Genomic DNA, 22,658 nt, shown 5'->3' with positions numbered 1-22,658 from the left:
CACTTCTTGTATAGTGAAAAGTATTATATATATACTAATCACAAAAGTCTAAAATATTTATTGACTCAAAAGGATCTTAATTTGAGATAGTTTTATTAATTAGAGTTCCTGAAATACTATGACTTTGAGATTAAGTATCATCTAGGGAAGGTCAATGTTATCAATGATGCTTTGAGTCATAGAGCGATTACCAAGTTGAGGGTTATGTTTACTAGTATGAGTTTGTATGATGACAGTACCATATTAGCTGAACTTCAAGTTAAACCTACTTTGGCAATTGAGATCAAGTCAAAGCAACCTTTCAATGTATTGTTGCTTTTGTTTGTGAAGCGAGCTTAGTAGAGTTCTGATTCTGAGTACACATTTGATGAGGATGGTGTGTTGTGTTTTTTAGGACATTCTTATGTACCATATGATCATGAGTTATGGCATGTTATTTTGTGAAAAGTTCATGATAGTCCTTATTTTATGCATGTCGATATGATTAAGATGTATCATAATCTTAGAGAAACGTATTACTGGTCTAATTTAAAAAGAGTTGTGACTAGCTATATGGTTAAGTGTTTGACCTATCAGCAAGTGAAGGTTGAGCATCAATTTCTATCATCTTTAATGCAACCATTCATTCTTTAGAGTGGAAATGAGAGCAAGTAACTATGGATTTTGTTAATGGATTGCCTTTGATGCAATTCAAGAAAGATTCAAATTGGGTTATATTTGATCCTGTCACTAAGTCTACCAATTTTATTATGGTTCAGACTAGCTATACTCTGAACAGGTTGTCTCAATTATATATTTCATAGATTGTTCGCTTTCATTGGGTTCGTTTGTCTATAATTTTTATTGAGATTTGGGGTTTACGTAGCGATTTTGAAAAGCTCTTCATGATGCTCTAGGTACCCGATTAAATTTCAATACAACTTATAACCCGTAGTCTGATGGTCAATCTAAGTCGATTATTTAAATTCTGGAGGATGTACTGAGATGATGTATTATAGATTTCTAAGGTAGTTGAGAGTTCACTTATCATTGTTTGAGTTTGCCTACAATAATAGTTATTATACCATACTTGAGCACATTCATATTATCTTTCATGTTTCTATATTGAGGCGCTACCATTCTGATCCGTCTCATATAATTTTTGTAGAGGATGTTGAGCTAAGACCTGATCTTAGTTATGAGGAGCCTATTCAGATTCTTAACTATGAGGATCAGGTTCTTAGAAGCTAGCGCATATTAATGGTTAAGGTACTATGGAGTAATTGTGCATAATTTGCTCCATTGAAAAATGGTGGCTTCTTAACCAGTTGTGAATCCATAATAGGATATTCTTCAAGATAATAAGCATTGGAGGAAAAAGTCATTTGTTTGTCGGTTGCGTTGGAAATTGGTAGAACTTCTTTGAGGATCGTCTCAAGGTGGTTAAACCTTCTTAACGAGTTAGGCTCTGATGCTAATTGTTGGGATTTTCGGAAGCTCGAATCGACAACCGGAACGATTTGCAAAGAGGAGTCGAACTATTTTGTGTTTAGGGAGTAAGGAGATTGAAAGATAGGGAATTGCACATCGATTTATAGTGGTTCGACTTTCTCAACCAAAGTCTACGTCCACTACCTTAGCTCCTCACCAAGGATTTTCCAACAAATTCACTAATTTGTTCTTTCTTTTGAGGACAAAGAGATAACCTTACAACTCCCTAGTTTTTTCGGGCTGAACTATAACCTTTCCCCTGTACAAAAGGATAAGAAATATAAACAATAAAACCTCTCTAAGGTAGGTGTTTACAAGAATTAAGCTCACAAAAACAAAATATTTATAAGAGAAAAATGAAATAAGAATGAAAAACTCTTCTCTTGTGTTTGATTGCTTGAATAGTTGTTCTAAGTGTCCTTAGCTTGTATTTATAGCTTGGAATGTGTTTGAAGCCTTATATAGCCGTTGGGGATGTTTTGGAGCCGTTTGGGGATGGAATCAGTTAATAAAACAGCTTGGAGCGTGGGGAGAATCGGTACCCCCTCATAGGGAATCGGTTCCTGTAGTGTAAAATTCAAATATTTCGACCGTTAAACATGGGGAATCGGTACCCCATGGGGGGAAATCGGTTCCCTCCGAGCAATCTGTTATTTCTCAGAGTCAAACCATTCAGGGGGAAATCGGTTCCCTTTGGTCAATCTGCCCATTTTGGTTTGATTTTAATTAAGAAATGATTTTTGACTCGATTAAGTCTGGAAATACTTTGTAAATTTGTTTAAAAGATTAAAACATATTTTTTTACACTTTAGTAAGGCTTAAAATGAACTTTGAAAGACTTGGGGTAATTTTTTATATTCAAATAATTATATCGAATATACTTAGAAAATATTTTGTAAAATATTAAAATTCATTTAACTTAATTTGTTATATCGAAACATCAAAATGTTTTCAACAGGAGAGTTGTCACACCCTAAAAGTTTGGGGCTAATTTAAATAGATTATGAATTTTGACATCAATTTTTAAACTTATGGTCGTAATTAACCCAATTTTTTATTTAGGGTATTTGAAAACCCACTATTTTTTCTTCTTCTTATTTCCCATCTGTTGCATAACCAGTAATTTCTCTCATTCTTTCTCATTTTTTATATTGGTTATTGTATTCACAATTTGTCACCAAATTACTTGACCATGTTTCTCATCGCCGACTTTGTTGAGTTCGTCATGTCGTCCCCTTTCGTCTAGTACCCTTGCCTTATCATTTCGTTATCACCATTTGTCGTTGAGAAATGGAGGAACACCTCAAGTTTTGTAAAAAACTATATCCATCATATGTTGCCTCAATCTAACCTCTGTAAGAGACTCCCTGCACCTTAAAACATATTCTGGAATTTTTTGGTATTTGTTTAGCCACCAGATGATGACCTATGTCCCACACGCATCTTCGTTGCAGGTGCGAGAGGCTAGTTTTTGCAAACCGGTATAATTTAGGTGTTAAATAGACCTAAACGAGTCTTACTGAACCAGTTTAAACTACTCTTAACGAACTGCTGACCGAACTGATCTGACCGTTGACTTTAATCATTGACTTTTTCTGTTAACTTTTTCTATTGACCCTCATCATTATGTTTTTGGATATCATGAGTCTGTTTTCACAGTCTATTTTGCCAAGTTCTGACCTGAAAGCCTCATTTGACATTATTTATCACTTTATGTTACAATTGTGTTAAGTAAATTCTAGGATTCTGAATTCAATTTTTTATATTATGTTATGAATGTGAACACGTGTCTCCGCATCACTCCCGGTAGATCCCGACCACCCTCACTCAATTTGGTTTGATTCTACACGTTTGACTCGAGATACACACGAGTGTTGTTTAAAAAATTAATTGTTTATATTAGATATATTATTGTAGTACTCGCATAGTACTATATTAATTTTAGGTTCATGTTCCGCAGGACCTAGTGCTATCGGTTGTGAGAAGCAAAAGACTTAGCCAATGTTATTTAGTTGAAATAGGTGTGTCCCTTGACTCGTATTAAATTATTATTTTTTCATGTTATTTTCAGTTGATACACTGTTATTGAATCGCGTGAGTGTGTGTCGACTTTGTTTATGTTATTATACTATATTATTTTATCTGTAAGCATGTTCGTATTCTCTTTATGTTTACCAACGACATGTCCAATTTTTAATTATATTTGTATTATTTTTAATCTATATATTGATGTATTTCTTTCATATGTTTGAGATTCTTTACGGAGGACAATATCTTCATCTTGTTTCTGTTTGGGAACCTCTATAGAGGGCAATATTCCCATCCTATTTCTATATGGGATCTTCTATAGAGAGCTACATCCTCATCTTGGCTTATGTATTCTATTTTGGATACTTCTTCGGAGAGTAACGTCTACATCCTATTTATCCACAATGAAAGGTATAGTGTGAAATTTTTGTTAAAATAATTCGATAATGGACAATTTGTTTACTTGTGGTTGAGTTTTTAATTTGAATTTTATATCATGAATGGATTATTTATGTTTTGTTATCGTTGTCTGTTGCACTTAGAGAACACATTGAGCCATGTAGCTCACTTTTTAGTTACTTCCCTTTCAAATTCCTTAGACCTTTATGGTTTTTTCTGGTACTTGAAGGATCGACTCCTAAATATCATATGGATATTTTCGGACTATATTTTTCTTTTTATTTTTCATTAACCCTCGTTATATATTAAACTTTGAGATATTATATTTTTACTTGGTTTGGACTTTAAATTCGTTTATGTTATTTTTGTGAACTTTTAGTTTTTATTATGGATTTACATTGCTATTTTGCAACCGTATGCTGTGTACTCTTAAATTAATTTCGATGTGACATTTATCAATAAACTCAAAAATTTTCATGATTTTGGGTAATTCAAATTATTGTGGTCTCCGAGATTCGATCATAACGTCTAGGCCAAGTTTATGGGGTTACAAAAGCATATATTCTATGCAATTTTGGTTATACACACATATAATGTTTTATTTATGTTGTTTCTTCCATAAGATCCAATCTTCTTAACTACATAGACAAACACATGATTTTATGTTAAGAGATGAACTTCTAAAATTTTAGGAATAAATGAACTTATAAAATTTCAAAGGGAGCCAATAGAAAATACGTAGAAAATCTAAAATATATGATAATTTTATCCCTATAGGTCCCCTTGTTTTTAATAGAAAATACACAAAAAAATCTAAAATATATGATAATTTTAAATTTTCAGAGGAAGAATGCTCTCACCTATCCCATTGCTCTATTATTCTTCTTCAACACGTTCACATTTTTCTTCTTCAGAAAATCATCATCCATTTCTTCTATATAAGGGCACTAATCTTTGGATCATGGTTGTTATCTAGTGAATCAATTTTTCAATGAACTTCTTCTCATTATCACTTATTGTAAGTGAGGATATTATATTCTTAGAAATTCTCTTTCAAAGTTGTAAAATAGATTTTTGATTTTGAAATAGGTAAATTAGAGTTACTTATTTTAAGCGAGGATATTTCTGTCTCATATGATCAAATAGTATTAGGTCAGTTGGTTTAATGTCTCACATTAATATTATTATCCCAATAACGATGATTAATAGCGAGTGATTAATTTATTATAGGTCGATAATGTCAGTGACCAAATCAATACCTTTAAAACAATAATAAGCAAAAGAGGCATTTACTCAAACATTATTGACTATTTATGTATTTTATCCGAAAATTTATTATCACGTAATAATCATTATTTTATTATTTATTTATTTGTACTAGTAGAGAAGTTTAGAAATCTTAGGAAACACACACTAGGCAAAAAACATTTATTAGGGATGACAATTCAATTCGAATCCAATGAGTTTCGATCCGATCAGATCGAATTTTTTTTTAAAAAAAGTTTGGGTTCGGGTCGGGTTTTTTAAATGCACTGTTCATGTCGGGTCGGGTTTAGGGTGGAAAAAATTCGACCCGACTCGACCCGAAAAATATATATAATTTTACCCTATATATTTAGAGATAATTATAATAATACTCCTCTATATATAATTTTTTTTAATTAAGTCACTGTTTTTATTGAATAAAAATATTTTTTTTATTATTTTGGGTCGGATCAAATAGAGTCGAATCAGATTTCTAAGTCATATATTCAATTCGGGTCGGTAAAACTTTAATTTTGTCGAATCAGATCGGGTCACGGGTGGAGGACATTTTCTTCTCGGGTCGGATCGGTGGCCCAGAAACCCGACCCGACCCTATCCATTAACATCCCTAATTTTATCACTGTCTTCGTGTCTGATAAAAAGCAATTTAGCGTAGAAAATTTTTAATTTATTTTGCTTTGGCGTGGCTAACCCACGAAAACCATTGTGCTTATGCTGGTAGCTTAGCTGTTTCTTTTAGCAACAGCTTTTATCATCGCCGGTTACCGTTGTCTCTTCCGATCGGAACTAGATTTTGTCGAATTTTTTTCCAGTTTTAGTTTTGTTTTTGAAGTAATATTCGATGGACGAGTGGCCTTTCCACGACGGCAGCATATATAATCTACTCGACGGCAGGCCCATCGACATCCGTCAGAACTGCCGCGTATGTCATCGCTCTCTCCTTTTGTTTCCATCTTCAAACCTGATCATTTAGTTCTCATTTTATTTGATTTTGCGTACTATTTGTTGTTGCGGTCTACAGTTCTCCAGGAATTGCTGATTTAAGATTTTTTTCTTTTCTGTATTTATTTTATGTGATTGAGAATTTGAGCAAATGCTTGTGAATTACTGAATATAATATGTATATGTGCTTATTATTGGAATTTTGATTAAGAATTGAAGTGCTGAACCTTGTTGTTTGTTCTTCACCTGAATATTGCTTTCTTAATGTCTTGTTTTTAATTACATATATATATGTTGTTGAAAAGGAAATTTGTTCAGTTGAGACAATAATAAGAGTGCTTAACCTAATAAGAGAATTTTATGTGTTGTAGGATGTTGATCATAGTTTGCAGACGCATTCCTCTCTGATTCGGAGGCTTGCATTGGAATATGAATCGGAGGTAATTATCATCTGTAAAGCTTTCATAATTATCATGCAAAACCTCTTATAGTGATAACGATCTTTTTCTTTCTCTTCTTTATCCTCTTTGATGGATGCAATTTTTTATTTTATTTTAAAAATTCACTTTTATCTCATGATGGATCGCAGACTAACGTACATTTCAGCATAGTTGGTTGTTTGCAGGTCTGCATTTGGTGGCTTCCTAGATTACATTGCATGTTATGTATTGGTTTAGTTACTTTGCTACATTTACTACGGTCCCATGTAACAGTTTTTCATTTCTATTTTGTTTTAGTACTTCTAGTTGCGGTATTTTCCTTGGAAGGCTTGAACATGGTGACCTCTTACTTTACTTATATTTTTTCTTCTAAAATCCTCCTCTGTTCATTGTATACCAGGGACATCAGGGTTGTGTAAATACTATAGCTTGGAACTCAAATGGTTCACTTTTAATTTCTGGTTCTGATGATGCACAGGTATGATTCATCTTTATTTTTCTACTAAATGTAAACTTCTGTGCATTTTAATAGGCAACTTTTTTTTTTGATAGGAATGTAGGCCTCGTTAAAAACCCCCTTCATGATTAATGGAACACTAAGTGCTTCTCAATCAGCGGAAGGAGGAAAAGAGTGCCTTAGGATTCATTAAAAAGCACAATATACATAATGTTTAACAACAACACATAAACACTCCCTTTACATAATCCAACCCAAAGACTACAAAAGCAAATCACAAATGTAAAACTAACCAATACCAGCTTTGGCTAAACTATCAGCCTCAACATTGGCTAACCTAGCAACCCATCTAATAATACCATTCAACTCCCTTAACTTAGTAACAATATCTTTTACTAAATTAGAGTATACACCGGGACAGAGATCAAAATTCTTGACCCATTCTATTGCAAGTTTACTATCAGATTCAATCAATAAACGTTCCTTCATTTGCTGATGAAACGGCTCAAAAAAAATTAGGCCCCTCTTAACTGCCAACAACTCAATCAGCGCCGGAGGACCTGGACCAGAAGGCTCTTGAAAAGAGCCCATCACCGAGCCATCCTCATCTCTAAGAATTCCCCCCAACACCACTCTTCCTCCAATCACCATTCACTGCTGCATCCACATTAAGTTTAATAAAACCCTTTGGAGGAGGAGACCAAGACACAATTTCAATGATCGAACACCTTGAATTAGAGCAAGAATCCCCAATAGTAGGATCAGAGATGAGAGTCTTTTAGAATAGAGACATCCTTGGAATTCGTTATGAACCAGGTCGCCAGCCTACATCTTGCCATAAAAAAACAGATCGATCTGATTGAGCCTACCCCCATCAAACACAATGTCATTCCTATATTTCCATATAGTCCATAGTACCACACCCGGAATATATGACCAAATTCTAGAATTAGGGACCAAATACTCCCAAGCTAGCAGAAAACTTTGAGCATTGGCCTGCAAAACCGAACTAACACCCCACAATTTCAAAAATTTCATCCACAATGCCCATGCCACAAGGCAAGTAAAAAATAAATGCAAAGAGGATTCAACCTCTTTTTTTACATAGGGGACATGACACATCTATAACAGCTGAAACTCCTCTCCTTTGTAGTTCCTGTTTTACTGGCAGTCTATGATGCACAACCTGCCACAAAAAGACCTCCACTCTGGGAGGCACCAAACCCCTCCAAATGAATCTCAACCAAAAAGAATCAACTGACAAAACAGGACTGCAAGCTTTGACACTGGTCTTAACAGAATAGATCCCATCCCCGTTTCCTCTCCAAACCCACCCATCAGACAGATCCTTGGACAGAGATATATTTTGAATTAGGGTCATCAGATCGCAGAATTGAACCAGTTCCCAGTCACTCAAACTCCTTCTCAATTGAACATGCCAACACCAAACTGAGGACTTGAACTCACCAAACTCTTTTAACTTCCCATTTTTATTTACAGACAGAACAAATAATCTGGGGAAGACCTCTTTAAGAGGGGAAACAGTCGCCCAGTTATCAGACCAGAAACTGATTCTGTCCCCACTGTCCACTCGAACATCTAACAGACATCGAAATTTAGCTCCGAACTGGTCATCTTTGAAATGATTATTGACTATCGATTTCCAAATCCAAGAAGAAAAAGCAGGTAGTTTTTCCTTGAAAATCAACAAACTAGGGTCCAGATTATACTTACTGCAAATAACCTTTTTCCACACTGACCCTCTATCATTCGCAAACCTCTAAGACCACTTTCCTAGGAGTGCTCTATTCATGTAATTAAGATCTATAACTCCTAGACCACCCGCACTTTTTGCAGAGCATACTGTCGACCAGTTTATCCAATGGATTTTTTTAACCTCTGCCCCTCCTCCCCATAGAAAACTGGCCATAATGGAGTTTAGCTTAACAACCACGGAAGAGGGTATTTTAAACAGGGACATGAAATAGGTGGGTAATGAGCATAAAACAGCCTTCAATAACACTAATCTTCCTGCCACAGACAGAGTCCTCGCCTTCCAGCTTGCTAGCTTCTTGTTAAATTTCTGCACTATCGGATCCCACAACGCTATAGAATTTCTCTTAGCACCAAGCGGTAATCCCAAATATTCCGAAAGAAAATGTCCCACTACACAACCAATAGTATTAGCCCACTGCAACACCTCTTCCTCACTGATATTAATCCCAAATAATCTACACTTAGTGAGGTTTAATTGCAGTCCTGAAATGACTTCAAAGACCCGTAAGACCCTCTTGACATTTAGAATCTGTGTCTTCGAAGCCATACAGAAGATAATGAGATCATCTGCGAATTGAAAATGTGACAAATTAAGAGCTGATCATCCTTGCCAACAATCAAACCACTGAACAGGCCAAGATACTGCTTTCCGAATCAGTAGATTAAGTAACTCGCCAATGAAATTAAACAGCAATGGGGACAAGGAGCACCCTTGTCTAAGACCTCTAGCCATAGGAAATTCATCCGTAGGAACCCCATTAACTAGCACTGAAACCGAGGCAGTTGACACACATTTCCGAATCCAGCCACAACATTTTAATCCGAATCCCATTCTAACCATAACTTTAAATAAAATATCCCAATCTACCGTATCATAGGCCTTCTTGAAATCCACCTTCAACACACAACCCTTCAATCCTTTCTTCCTCCACTAATCAATACCTTCATCAGCAATGAAAGAACAATCCAAGATTTGTCTACCCTGAGTGAAGGCAAATTGTGAATCACTAACAACATCATCCATGCAACACCTCAACCTTCTCGAAAGGCACTTGGAAAGAATCTTGTACATCCCACCTACTAGGCTAATTGGTCTGAAATCATCTAAACCCCCAATATTAGAGCCCTTTGGAATTAGAGTTATGAACGAATGATTAATGCCATGCTCCCAATCCTTTCCCAAGTAAAAGTTATTGAAAAAATTCATAATATCACCTTTCAATGAAGACCAAATTTTTTTGAAAAAACCCATACTCAGCCCATCCGGACCCGGAGCTTTGTTGCTATCACACGAATTCAAGGTTTCCCAAATTTCGCCTTCCGTAAACTCCTTTTCTAGCATAAGACTCTGCTCCATTGAAATTCTTGAGAAATTTAACTTAATATCCTCCACTTCCAAGGTAGTGCGGCTATTGAAAGCTTTGAGAAAATGCTCTTTGACAGCAGACTTTAACCGGACCGGGTCCCTGATAATAACCCCATCAACACAAATAGCATTTAGAGCGTTCCTCCGCCTCCTAATGGAAGCACAAGTGTGAAAAAATTTAGAATTCCGATCACCATCTTTAACCCACTTCTCTCTTGAATTTTGAAACCAGATTTGCTCCTCAATTCTGTAAAGTCTCCAAAGCTCATCCCTCAGTAACTTCAGCTCTGATGAACTATCAATAACTCCTGAAACTCGATTCTTCTGAAAAGAGTTCTCTAGGTGATGGATCTTGTCTTCAATAGCAGAAATCTGTTTACTAGGGAACTGATTCCTATTTCCAGACCAAGTCTTTATAGCAAACTTAGTATTTCTAAGAATGCTCAGAATTCCTGCTTTTTTCCTGACCCTCTTGAACTAAATAATAGACTCTGCAACTTTCTCTTGGAAGCCGTCCTCAGTCATCAAATAGCTAAACAGCCTAAACGGCCTCTTGCCCCAGTTATCTTCCCCACTCTCCAAAATAATAGCATTATGATCAGAAATGGACTTTGGCAACAACGATTGGGTAATATCAGAAAACTCAGAAAGGAAGCTGACATTAACCAGAAACCTATCCAGCCTAATAACAGTGGGGCAATCCCGATTACTGCTCCATGTATAATTCCCCCCTATTAAAGGTAAGTCAATCATCCCCGTTTGCTGAATGAACAGAGTGAAAATATCCATTGAATTTCTATTTTGAGACCTGCCATCCTTCTCCTCCTCTGTTAAGTAAGCATTGAAATCCCCTCCCACACATAAAGGCAAACTGCACCCATTTAAAAACTGTCCCAATTCTTCAAAGAAACTGGCCTTCTCTTCTTCCACAGACGGACCATAAACATTAATGAATCCACACCTAAATTAGTTGGATTTGAACTTCCCAAAAACAGCAATAAACCTCCTATGGATAAACTGGTCTTCTAACTCAAAACAACTATCATCCCAACAACTAAATAAGCCTCTTGAAGATCCAGCTGCTGGAGACACAACGAACCCCTGCAGCTTATTCAACCCACTTCTTCTTAAAAATGAGCTTGGTAAAATCTCAAGTTTTGTCTCTTGGAGAAAAAGAAACATTGGTTTTTTCTTTGAGGATAGCTTCTGAACAGCTCTCTGTTTTTCCTTTTTGCCCAGCCCCCTAACATTCCAGGACAAGATAATGAGTTTTGTCATCATATTCAATTATAAAAAATACCAAAGCAATCCCAGAATCCATCTTTGGACTCAGCTAGCCTGACTCAAACCTTTCTCCAAATCCATAATTTTTTGTAGAAAAGCATTCTTCCCTTCCTTGAAAGAAATGCCCAGCATCCTGCTTATCTCCCAGGTAGCAATCTCTTCCTCCAACAGCCCTGAGAATGTTAATGTGGATACTGTAGTCACACTAGCATGGTCTAGAGCATCCCTAGTGAGGGATCTTTTCATTCTCCTGTAATAGCGCTTGCCTCTTTGATCAACACAAACCCCTTCAGCCAACCCAGCCGCCTCTGAACTTTTAGAATGAAAACCACTTGAAATAGGAGACCTACCCAACTTTAAACTAGAAACCCTTCCTGGATCATCCAACCAAATTTTCCTTTCTCTGGACCTGCTGTAAAATCTCTTATGACTCTTAATTAGCTTTCTCCCAACCGGGGCACTCTTCAAAGAAATAGGACTAGCAGAACGAGTTGGCGAACCAGCTCTAAAACATGACAACTTTAAGCCTTCAGCAGACCCCACTTCACCATCCATACCTGTTATATCCTTAAAACCCGCCTCAGACCATAAGCCTTGACTGCCTCTGTCTTTGTCTCCATCCCCAGAGCTGCTAGTAACATTATGAATTTGATTTTGATTAGCATTTCCGAGCCCAATGAATTTGACTGCTGGCCCAGCCGGAACTAGTCTCAAGATAGGAGAAAAAGGCTCACTGCTCTTGTCTGAAAGGGCCTGCAAACTGTCTTTATAATCCCCCTTATTTCTTAAACCCAGCCCAGCATAATCTCCCTTTTTACTACTCCCCAAACTGTGACCTTCTGACACAACTTCATTAATGTCTTTCCCTGCCAAGCTTCTTTTTGAAAACTGATTTTCTTCACCTGCTGCACCAACCCCGACAGGAAATCCCTGATCAATCCATAAGTTCACTTTCTGCCGATCTTCCACATCAAGCTGACCTGGACCTGCCATGTCTGACGAACGTATACTATCGTCTTCCTCCTCTGACGACTCTACGACTGTGACACTATCGTCGGAAAATTTATCCGGCGATATGCCATGAAAGAAATTTGAAACCTGGGAAGTAGATCCCAACTTAGAAGTCACCTTGTATGATCTTCCATAGGAACCTAGAGTAAACACTTCCGGGACATCAAAGGGACTTTCCACCCTAAGCAAAATTTTCACCATCGAGAGATCTTCCCTTGTTAGAGTCGAATCTTGGATGACCTCCACTGAACCCCACCTTCCAGCTAACTTCTGTAAGAAATTCTCTTGCCAACATAATAGAGGGACACCGAACAGCTCCACCAAACAATAAGCCATAGGCACTCCACCTTCATTCAACAGAGGTGCCAACCGATCGAACCAGAACCATAACTCCTTACTCTTATTTGACCACGCATCCTTCATCAATTCCTCTGATTTGAACGTTATAACACAAGAGTTCCAAACATATCCCCAGCTCGCAATTTGAACTTCAAAACCATCACTAGCCAAACCTTTTTGAACCAACTCCTGCTCAAAGGAATGTTTCACAATACCCGTTAGAGATCTTTTCACCCAACTTGAATTTTCAATAGGAATATGCATTTCCCAAATATTCTTCTTCTTCTTCATCCCTCTTCCCCTGTCTAGACTTTCGTAACTTTTTCCTATATGCTCCGACTCAGTCTTTTGCGAACTGCACGACACCAAGACATCTTTGTATGATCTATCATCTCTTAATCTGCTCGGAAACGCAGCCTTCAAACTTGGATTAGCTTTATCAAATATAACCTTTTCCTGGACACCAACTGAAAGACGAGAAGAACCAGCAACCCTTGGTCGAACACTCTGGTACTTTGCAACTCCAACATAAATTTTCCTCCCATCTATCCACAACCCGTTAATATTTTCAACTGCATTCCTCATCTCTGTTTCATTACCAAACTGAACGAAGGCAAAAGTGAAAGATTTATACTTTGGCCTGTTCACCACATTTGGTATGAAAATTCTCACCACCTGACCCTGATCGATAAATATGTTCTTAGCTCACTCCTAGTGACTCTCTTACTCAGGTTGTCAACGAATACAGTCCAACTCCCGCCGGAGGAAGACTGGCCTATTCCTTTTTCTCTCTCTTCTTTCCTCACACTCTCTCTCACCATTTCTGTGAAAAATATATGGATTTGTACTTTTTTTAATAGGCAACTTGAAAATGAATAAAATTGAAAATTTGAGCCAACATATTCCAGGTCATTATAGCATCACTATGATCTTGTTATTTTGGTTTTACTATTTATATGGAGTTGGTTTCAACATGTTTGTGAAGTCTTAATTAAGTCTTGTAGTATCTAGTGTTATTCGTGTGTACTGAGGTGTATAAATATTTTATACATCATCTTTTGGCCAAAAAATTATATATCATCTGAGTTCTGACAGGGATCCAAATTCAATATTTTAGAATATAAAAACTTCTACGTTTTGCCTGAGGAATGGTAAGCCTTGTCATTCAACTTATTGTGGCTACATGGTAATGATGGGAGTGATTTTAATTCATTGTAGTATAAAATATGGGTTTGATTACAAGAAAGAGGATATTAAGTGTTGGTTCAGTGGTCTAATAGGCTGAACTTGTTGGCTCATGTGTTGATAAAGGTGTGTGAAGAACAGTTTTTTGAGGGGTATTGGTTTTATGGAAATATATAAAGTTTCTTATTCAATTACATTTTTCAGATTAATATTTGGGGCTACTCTAGTCGGAAACTTTTGCATTCTATAGAGACAGGACATTCTGCTAACATATTCTGTACAAAATTCATTCCTGAAACTTCTGATGAGCATGTGGCCTCTGGTGCTGGTGATGCGGAGGTAGCTTTTTGGAATTTGTTAAACAAGTTTTCTATGCTGGAGTCTTATTGTGTTTCTATTAGGTATCAATATCATTAATAACTTGAACAGCTAATTGTTTGCAGGTTCGATTATTTAATTTATCTTGCTTGAATGGGAGAGGGCTCAATGATGGTGCTGCTACTCCATCAGCACTCTATCAGTGTCACACAAGAAGAGTTAAAAAACTAGCGGTAAGGTTTATTGGGAAAAAAATACAGTAATGCTTTAGTTGGACCCAAAACATGGGGAGTGGTAAATTCAAAATTAATGTTGCTTTACATGGTGAACATAAGTGTTCCTTGATTGCTTCACTTTGTCATAGTTTTTATTTATTCCAATTTCAGGTTGAAGTTGGGAACCCGAACGTGGTTTGGAGTGCAAGTGAAGATGGAACTCTCAGACAGCATGATTTTAGGGAGGGCACTTCTTGTCCTCCAGCAGGTTCTTCTAACCAAGAGTGTCGCAATGTTCTTGTGAGATTTGCATCACATGATAATACCTTTCATTAATTTCTATGTTCTAGATTCCTCTATGAGATTTTTGTTTGTTGAAGGTATAGTACTAACTAGACAAGGGGTATTTTGATTGCTACTATCATGGAATCCCTGAAATGCATGTTCTGACTTGCATACATGATAACACCTTTCATTCATTTCTATGTTCTATGTTCTATATTCGTCTATGAGATCTTTGTTTGTTGAAGTTATAGTACTGCCTAGTCAGTGTGGAATTTTGATTGCAACTATCATGATATCCCTGAAATGCATGTTCTAAAGGTTTGGAAGTTTTTACTTGTCTTCATTTGAGTATGTTCCCATGGTTGTTACATGACTTTGATTTCCCTATCAGTAAATTCTATATGGACATTAAAGTTTCTTTGATGTCTCTGCTCTTTGCAATCAGGATGCTTAGTTGATGGAAATCCATTTTTGTTTTTTGTGGGATTGAAAACCTACAATCATTCAATTTGCCTTTTTGTATGGTTGTAACCCTACAGAATCCTGGATGCTTTTGGACCTAAATTAAAATATGTTATTACCATGTAGATTTGGTCTGGATGCTTTTTGACCTAAATTAAAATATGTTATTACCATGTAGATCTGGTCCGGAAGACACTGCTCATCATGTTACTTTTACCAGTATTTTAGAAAGCTTAATTGGACTTTAAGCATAAGTGGACGTACTGACACCCCTTGATTCTTAAGTCAACGGATTATCACCTCAGTCATTCGGTTATTGGCGTAGCTTGACAATTTTGAGTTCTATCTGATAATCTGTCTTCACTGGGAATTCTCTAGCTTGGCATTGTAAAATCGGCAAATTTAATTGATAGTTTACGCACTTTTATCGTAGTTGTCTTATATTCGACCATACTGTGAATCATTTTAAATCTTTCCTTTTTAAAATTTCTTTGGCAGCTTGACCTGCGTTGTGGGGCAAAGAGGTCACTAGCTGATCCTCCTAAACATACTCTAGCCTTAAAATCTTGTGATATCAGTTCTACTAGACCTCACTTGCTCCTTGTTGGTGGGAGGTACGTGTCTAATCATTCTTTTCATACACACACAAACTATATTTTGACCATTAATCTTGTCTTCGAATGTTTGCAGTGATGCATTTGCTCGTCTATATGATAGAAGGATGCTGCCACCGCTGACCTCCTGCCGCAAAAGGATGTCACCACCTACTTGTGTTAATTATTTCTGCCCAATGCATCTCTCTGACCGTGTTAGTTTTGAATTTATTTGTTAGTTACTCTTGTTTGTTTATTTTTTTTGAAATGCCTTGGCTAATTTTAGGATTTCTACTTAGAAGGACCAAGTTTATCTAGAATGATGTAACAGCTCATTTTGCAAATGATAATAATTCTAATAATTCTCTTCTTTCTCTTTGATGAGTGAACTTATCTTGTTTTTATGTTCATTAGGTCCCCTATTAAATGTTTCCTCAAGGAAAAACTTTTCGTGGAATTTTTTTAGTTATAATCTGCTAATTATTTTCAATTGGTATTAGCATTACGAATGTTGTTTTTTGTTTGATGTGTCATTATATGTTAAGCTAATCTAACTTCTGGTTCTGAGTAAAATATTGCTAAATGAATTCAATCTTCTTTTTCCCCTTTGTTCTTCAGAGACCTTCAAGTTTGCACTTAACTCATGTTACATTTAGCCCTAATGGAGAAGAGGTTCTGCTCAGCTACAGTGGGGAGCATGTATATGTAATGGACATAAACCATGGTAAGCATATTCAAAATTCTCTAATACTGTAGACAGATAGTTCAGTTTATTGGTGTTCCTGTTTATGTTTATCTTCTTTGAGGAGCTTCCCTGCCTGACTTGATCATATATGGTTTTGAATTTCCTTGTGTTTATGTTATTGTTTTGTGTAAAGAAGTGAACCTAGTGGGGGCTTCATTGAAGTGGAAAGGGTGGGTTCTTATTTTGTTCTTTTTAGGTGTTCTGTTGCATTTTCATGAACAAGTGCATGAAAATGCAACTTGGCTTCGTTCTTCTCTTGTCTCCCTTCCTCTCAGATCCTTCTGGGTTGCATTTTCATGAACAAGTGCATTTTAGATTTCACTATAAAGGTTAAGCATGCATCCGCCAGTATATATATGATACCTGCAATTTATAACTCATTTCTTTGGCTGAACATTTGTTACTTACTTCCATAATTGGCAGATAGCGGGAGTTCAATGCAATATACATCAGGAGATGCTTCAAAATTGATGACCTTCACTCCTGCACCAAATAGACTAGAGAATCAATCATTTGTTTCTAGTTCCTTTGAAAATGGTCTCCAGAGAAGAAGCAACAATGCTGCAAGAGTAGGTATCTTTTATGTTCTTGTTTTAGTTGTATGGGAATTGTGGTAACTGGTAACTTTTCACGTAACTTATTGTGTTCCTCCATATGTATTTCAGCTTCAATCTAACATGGCAGTTATAGGTTGAAAAATGCAGGATCTTGGTTGAAATTGCTAAAAGATACTTAGAGGAGAAGACAAATTTTTTCCATGCTATTGAGGCATGCAATGAAGTCTTGGATGGAAATAGTGGTGATGTTGGCCTCTCGCTGAGGCATGAATGTTTTTGTACTCGTGCTGCCTTGCTGTTGCAGGTTCATTGTTTACTTCTTTGGGATAAACTTGATGAAGCATTTCATCTATTTGATGCAAAATTAATATTGGCCTGTCGCCCTTTGCAGCGAAAGTGGAAAAATGATGCCCATATGGTCATCAGGGATTGCCATGATGCTCGACGAATAGACAATTCTTCCTTTAGAGCTCATTACTGCATGGCTGAGGCTTTAGAACAGGTAATCTGCAGTACCAGTAGTGTGGAGTTCTAAACATGGTGTATCTGAACAATTGGCTTATTGCTTTGGGTTGCTGAGAACATTATAGATCATTAAGCTTAATGCTAAGTTGGGTTTCTGCCCGACAAGCATTTTTTTATCCTTCCAAAATCCTTGCATCTACTGGTGGAAACAAATCTGAAGTTTGTCAAACACTTGCATGGAAAATTGAAAATATCTTCAATTGTTTGATTTTACATTTAGATAATGTAATTGAATTACCGATTTTATATCCTAAGAGGTGAATAAAGTAAAGCCAGTGGCTATGGCTTGGTTCTCACTATGACTCACACAATATCCAATTGTAATTTGAATTCCAAATTGTAAGTCATTTGTGCATGTTTTGCTCTAGATCAATATCGGGCAATGAGTATTTAAGCTGTGCTGTTGTAAGTAAAGATACATCATGTTGTGAGATCCTTCAATTCTTTTCATTTTTTTCAAAAGGAAAATTTGGGCTATTGAAAGATCAATTGGCAACCATTTAAGACTGATATGGTTGTCTCTTCATGTGAAGTTGCTGAAATTATGTCTTTATTTTTTCTCATTTGGTTTTCCTATTGTGCAGTTAGGAAAACATAAGGAAGCTTTAAATGTTGCTTTTGTGGCGCAATGTTTATCTCCATCTAATACTATGGTGGCTGAGAAAGTGGAGAACCTAAAGAAACATCTTGCAGTTGGTTTGTGTCTTGTACATGCTCATCTTAATCCCTATTGATCTATCTCATCTCTTACCCCCGAAGTTGTCTTGTGTATATTTGCGCGTGTTGGCAATTCTATCACGGGCTATTCATCTTACTCTTACTGAAAAGCAATGTTAGGTTGAAGTGTTGACTGAAATATCCCATGTTTTTTCTTGGTTATATTAGTACGAGTCTTAACTTTTCTTATATGTTCAGTTCATTGTATGGTAGATGTTATGTTCTTATAAGTGGAAGTCCTGACCTGATTTTATTTTCCTCTTTTCCATTAATTCTTTGACCTTTTTTCGTAATCCTTTTGTTCCATTCTCTGCCTAAATTTCATTTTCTGTCAGGCCTGAGTCTGATCAAGATTCAATTGTACGTGTAGCATGCTTATATTTCATGTTTTTTAAGTTGATCACACTGAATCACTGTAGTTGTTGCATGTGCTAACTTCTGCTGCTATGCACTTTTGTTTTGTCTGACTTCTATTTATTTTATTTATTTACTATTATTATTTTTAAAAAGCTGAAGCTGGAAAAAATAACAAGGCTAGTGACATGGCACCGAAGTTTGAACCTCGGACTCGAAGAGGATTGTCTTTAAGTGACATACTCTATCGCTCAGAAGCTAACAGTGATGCTTCACAAGATGGGCCAAGATCTGATAGAGAAGATTCTGATTATGATGAAGAGCTGGAATTAGATTTTGAAACCTCGGTATCAAGTGAAGGACGAGATGTTGAATCCAACATGTTACATGGAAGTTTAAATCTCAGAATTCATCGAAGAGGTGATTCAACGAGGGAAACTGGTCCAAATGGTTCCTCTGGATCTCCATCCTTGTCATCACAAAATGGGAGAGGAGCTTATCAGGTATAATTCTCATCTTCTGCCTAATTTTTCAAACGATTCAACTTTTGATAACAAGATTCTCCTATTTAGTTATTTCATTATTAAAAAATTATCTTGAAAGTAACTGCAGTCATGTATTAATTATCTGGGCATGGCTATATCTGTCACTGGTGATGCTGCTAGACTCTGTTTGTTCTGTCCTTGGAAGAGTTGACTTTCCTCTTGCTTTGACTTATGATGTCCATTAATGTGTTAATATCAGATATATGTCCAAAGATGACTGGCCTATAATGATGATAGCTTGCAAAAATAATTTTGTTTACTGTTTATCACTGTTACATGTTTTCTTGCAGTTGACCACGGTTTATAATCATATTTCTTGCAATGGATTTATTAATCAAGCTTAAGATTTCCTTGTCGTGTATTTGTAGCCCGAGGCAGTTACTGATATGAAGCAGAGATTTGTTGGCCACTGCAACGTTGGAACTGACATCAAACAAGCCAGTTTCCTTGGTCAGAGAGGTACACTATTGTATCATCTTATCTATATTTTTATCTGCAATTGTAGTTCTTTTCTTTTCACCCTTCTTACAAGCTCTTTAGAGTTTTCTTTGTGGCGTTGAATTTGTGCCTTTTCATTAGTATTTCATTCTTCAAAAAGAAAATATTGTTTCTTATACTTCTTTTATTTGTTACACATCATTAAATTAAACCCTTAGTCAAATTTGTTTGTGTTATCTGAGGATCATCATTTTACTTCTACAGTGAGTTCTAGTGCTGTTTGAGAAGGGAAATGAGGTGGTGGTGACTTTCTATCTTTTGATGATATCAATTGAAAAGAAATATGGCATTCTCTGGGTGGTTTATCACTATTAAACTGAAATATTTTTCTGCAATAAAATTTCTAGGGCAATCCACCTCTCAAAGGAATCATTGAACATGAATGGGCTTTACAAGTCTTTTATTGAATCCAAACATTCACTTCTTCTTGGATATTTGATTTGTAACAAGTAGATTGTGATCAAGTAACATCTCAATTGTTTCTTTTATGAATTATAATAACTGCTGTCAAGTATGGTCTTTACTTTGGCATGTGCAATATCTGATGCCTAATGGAAAGGGGCTTTGGGACGAAGTGTCCTATAGCCTCAGGAAATTTGATTTTCTTTCAATCAAATTTCTTGTTGATTGTGGTGGTTATTAATCCTTTGTTTGTCAAAAATGTGTCGTCAATTACTGTAGAAGAAAAACTGTCGGTCATGACTATGAATATGCAACCTTATCAGTGAAACAATTATGCTAGCATCCTCTGATTGATTTGTAGGTGAATATGTTGCTAGTGGGAGTGACGATGGGAGGTGGTTTATTTGGGAGAAGCGAACTGGTAGATTGATAAAAATGGTCCTTGGAGATGGCGCTGGTAATATTTCTCCTCTCCACTCCTAACTTGCCTGGAGACTGTGGACGGTACTTTCTCCCTATTGTTTCTCATTGGCTGTAAAATCTCTGCTTTTCTCCACAGTTGTAAATTGTGTTCAGTGCCATCCATTGGATTGCTTTGTTGCGACCAGTGGGATTGATAACACCATAAAGGTGAGCTTCAAGTACTATGGAAAGAGTATTATATGCGATAATCAAGATCAGTCTCTAATTTTAGCTGGAAAATGGTGTAGCTTTGGAGTCCAACTGCTGCTGTTCCATCATTGGTTTCTGGGGGGTCAGCAGGGCCAGAAACTTCTAATGTGTTAGAGGCCATGGAAAGTAATCAACGCAAATTGTGTCTCCATCGTGAGGCTATTCTGTAAGCACTATAAATAGTATCATTATGTTTTTAAAATGGAGCATGCATCAAATGAAAAAAAAAATTGTGGATGTGCCATCTTTAGTTCCCTTCCTCCCCTCATTTCTCTGTCTTGTTCTGGTTGAGCATTCTGGCGATTGATGCTAATTGTTTATATGGTAATCATTAATGTGTCATCTTTAGTTCCCCTTCCTCCCCTGATTTCTCCGTCTTGTTCTTGTTGATCATTCTGGTGATTGATGCTAACTGTATATATGGTAATTATTCTGGTTGTTGATTCAAGCCTGTCTTCTGCATGGTGAGAATACAAATTTTATAGTTTTAGAGCTCTAGGATTTTTTCCCTTCAATTGTTTTTCGTATAATTATTCTGGTAGTTGATTCAAGCCTGTCTTGTGCATGGTGAGAATACAAATTTTATAGTTTTATTGCTCTAGGATTTTTTCCCTTCAATTGTTTTTCGTACTCCAATGTCGAATTACTGAAAATCTCATCCTACAATTCCTGTAGCAAAATCAGACGGGCAGATGTTAACTGGCTTTATGGAAGGATACTTTTTTTTTTATATCGTTTTTATAAGATGAAAGTTCTCTATATGCGAAAGTTTACCATCTGATTATTTTCAACAATATAGTTATTATACTTCTCATAAGGACACAACTGGTTAGGGTTTTGAATCTCCTACCTCATGCAGCATCTGCCGAAATGAAAATTTCATAGAGATCTATATTTTGTCTTACTATTTTCTCATGCCATTAAACATTATTTCTTGAAAATCTCATTACAATAATATACTGGCTTGAGCTGTCTTACCATCAAAGAAAAGATCTTAGGAAGATGGAAATTGAATTGACGTCAGATTAGATATGGTTTGGACTTCCAAGTTTGTACTCGTTATGCTGATTGTTGTTTGAAGAACTTTGTGCTTATAATAATTCTTCTTGAATCAAATTTCCTTATTAGAATTATATGCAAGGTTGGTAAAATGTTACTTGCAGGCCCTTTGAACTTTTGGAGCGGTTACGTATGCATGAATTTACTGAAGGATCCTTGCATCCGTTTGAGTGTGCCCAGAGCTAGTTTGCTTAATAACTGTTACAAAAAGCATGCAGGTAGCTTCCCTCTCTATCATAGAATAGGTTTTCCTTTCAAGTTTTTTACCTCTGAAAATTTGACAAAATTTAGTAAATTACCCCTACAGTTACTGTTGCATGGCGTTGAATCTTTATTTGAACGGCAATATTTGTTACATAAGTCGCACATATAAACACTGTTTATTTTTTTAACAAATAGTTGTAGTTTTAAAAAACAACACTAATAAAGTGCATGTTAACAAAATTTGACAGTAACAACTTTTTCATGTGTAAATTATTTTAAATTAATATAAAATTATTGTTTTATGTTGAATATAAAATTTAAATGATGATAAAAATTCTGATGTTAAGCAACACTTATTATTAGCTAATAATATAATTTTTTTGTTCAATAAAATAATTTATAATTGTAAATTCGGAACCATTGGAGTATTATATGGTTTAACACCTAATTTTCCCAACCCCGATTGTAAGTCGAGCACATACTTCCCCTAGGATAGGAGGATTCCATTCACACTCTTGCTAACTGCAACACCCAATAAATATTT

General features: G+C 36.1%; 1 protein-coding gene across 1 annotated transcript; it reads left to right on the top strand.

Moving 5' to 3' along the window:
* The first annotated feature begins 5,875 nt into the window (after positions 1 to 5,875).
* Positions 5,876 to 22,225, top strand: LOC120130093 (WD and tetratricopeptide repeats protein 1-like). The gene is made up of 19 exons (XM_039147432.1): positions 5,876 to 6,085; positions 6,477 to 6,545; positions 6,946 to 7,023; positions 14,168 to 14,302; positions 14,407 to 14,514; positions 14,668 to 14,796; positions 15,742 to 15,857; positions 15,934 to 16,051; positions 16,455 to 16,560; positions 17,005 to 17,150; positions 17,272 to 17,442; positions 17,530 to 17,640; positions 18,248 to 18,359; positions 18,891 to 19,237; positions 19,648 to 19,738; positions 20,541 to 20,636; positions 20,739 to 20,809; positions 20,890 to 21,017; positions 22,015 to 22,225. The coding sequence occupies exons 1-19, from the start codon at positions 6,005 to 6,007 to the stop codon at positions 22,094 to 22,096; spliced, it is 2,295 nt and encodes a 764-aa protein (XP_039003363.1). The 5' UTR covers positions 5,876 to 6,004; the 3' UTR covers positions 22,097 to 22,225.
* Positions 22,226 to 22,658: the final 433 nt, after the last annotated feature.

Source organism: Hibiscus syriacus, unplaced genomic scaffold, assembly GCF_006381635.1.
Source record: "Hibiscus syriacus cultivar Baekdansim isolate YM2019G1 unplaced genomic scaffold, ASM638163v2 tig00110511_pilon, whole genome shotgun sequence".
Classification (NCBI taxonomy): Eukaryota; Viridiplantae; Streptophyta; class Magnoliopsida; order Malvales; family Malvaceae; genus Hibiscus; species Hibiscus syriacus.
The sequence above is the reverse complement of the archived record's forward strand: the minus strand, read 5'-3'. Positions and strand labels throughout refer to the sequence as shown.

Bases quoted from the DNA above. Each gene is read 5' to 3' on its own strand.
- LOC120130093 (XM_039147432.1), top strand. From the start codon at position 6,005: ATGGACGAGTGGCCTTTCCACGACGGCAGCATATATAATCTACTCGAC. The intron at 17,151-17,271 runs GTAGGTATCTTT...TGGCAGTTATAG, and splicing joins GAAGCAACAATGCTGCAAGA to GTTGAAAAATGCAGGATCTT. The intron at 19,238-19,647 runs GTATAATTCTCA...GTGTATTTGTAG, and splicing joins ATGGGAGAGGAGCTTATCAG to CCCGAGGCAGTTACTGATAT.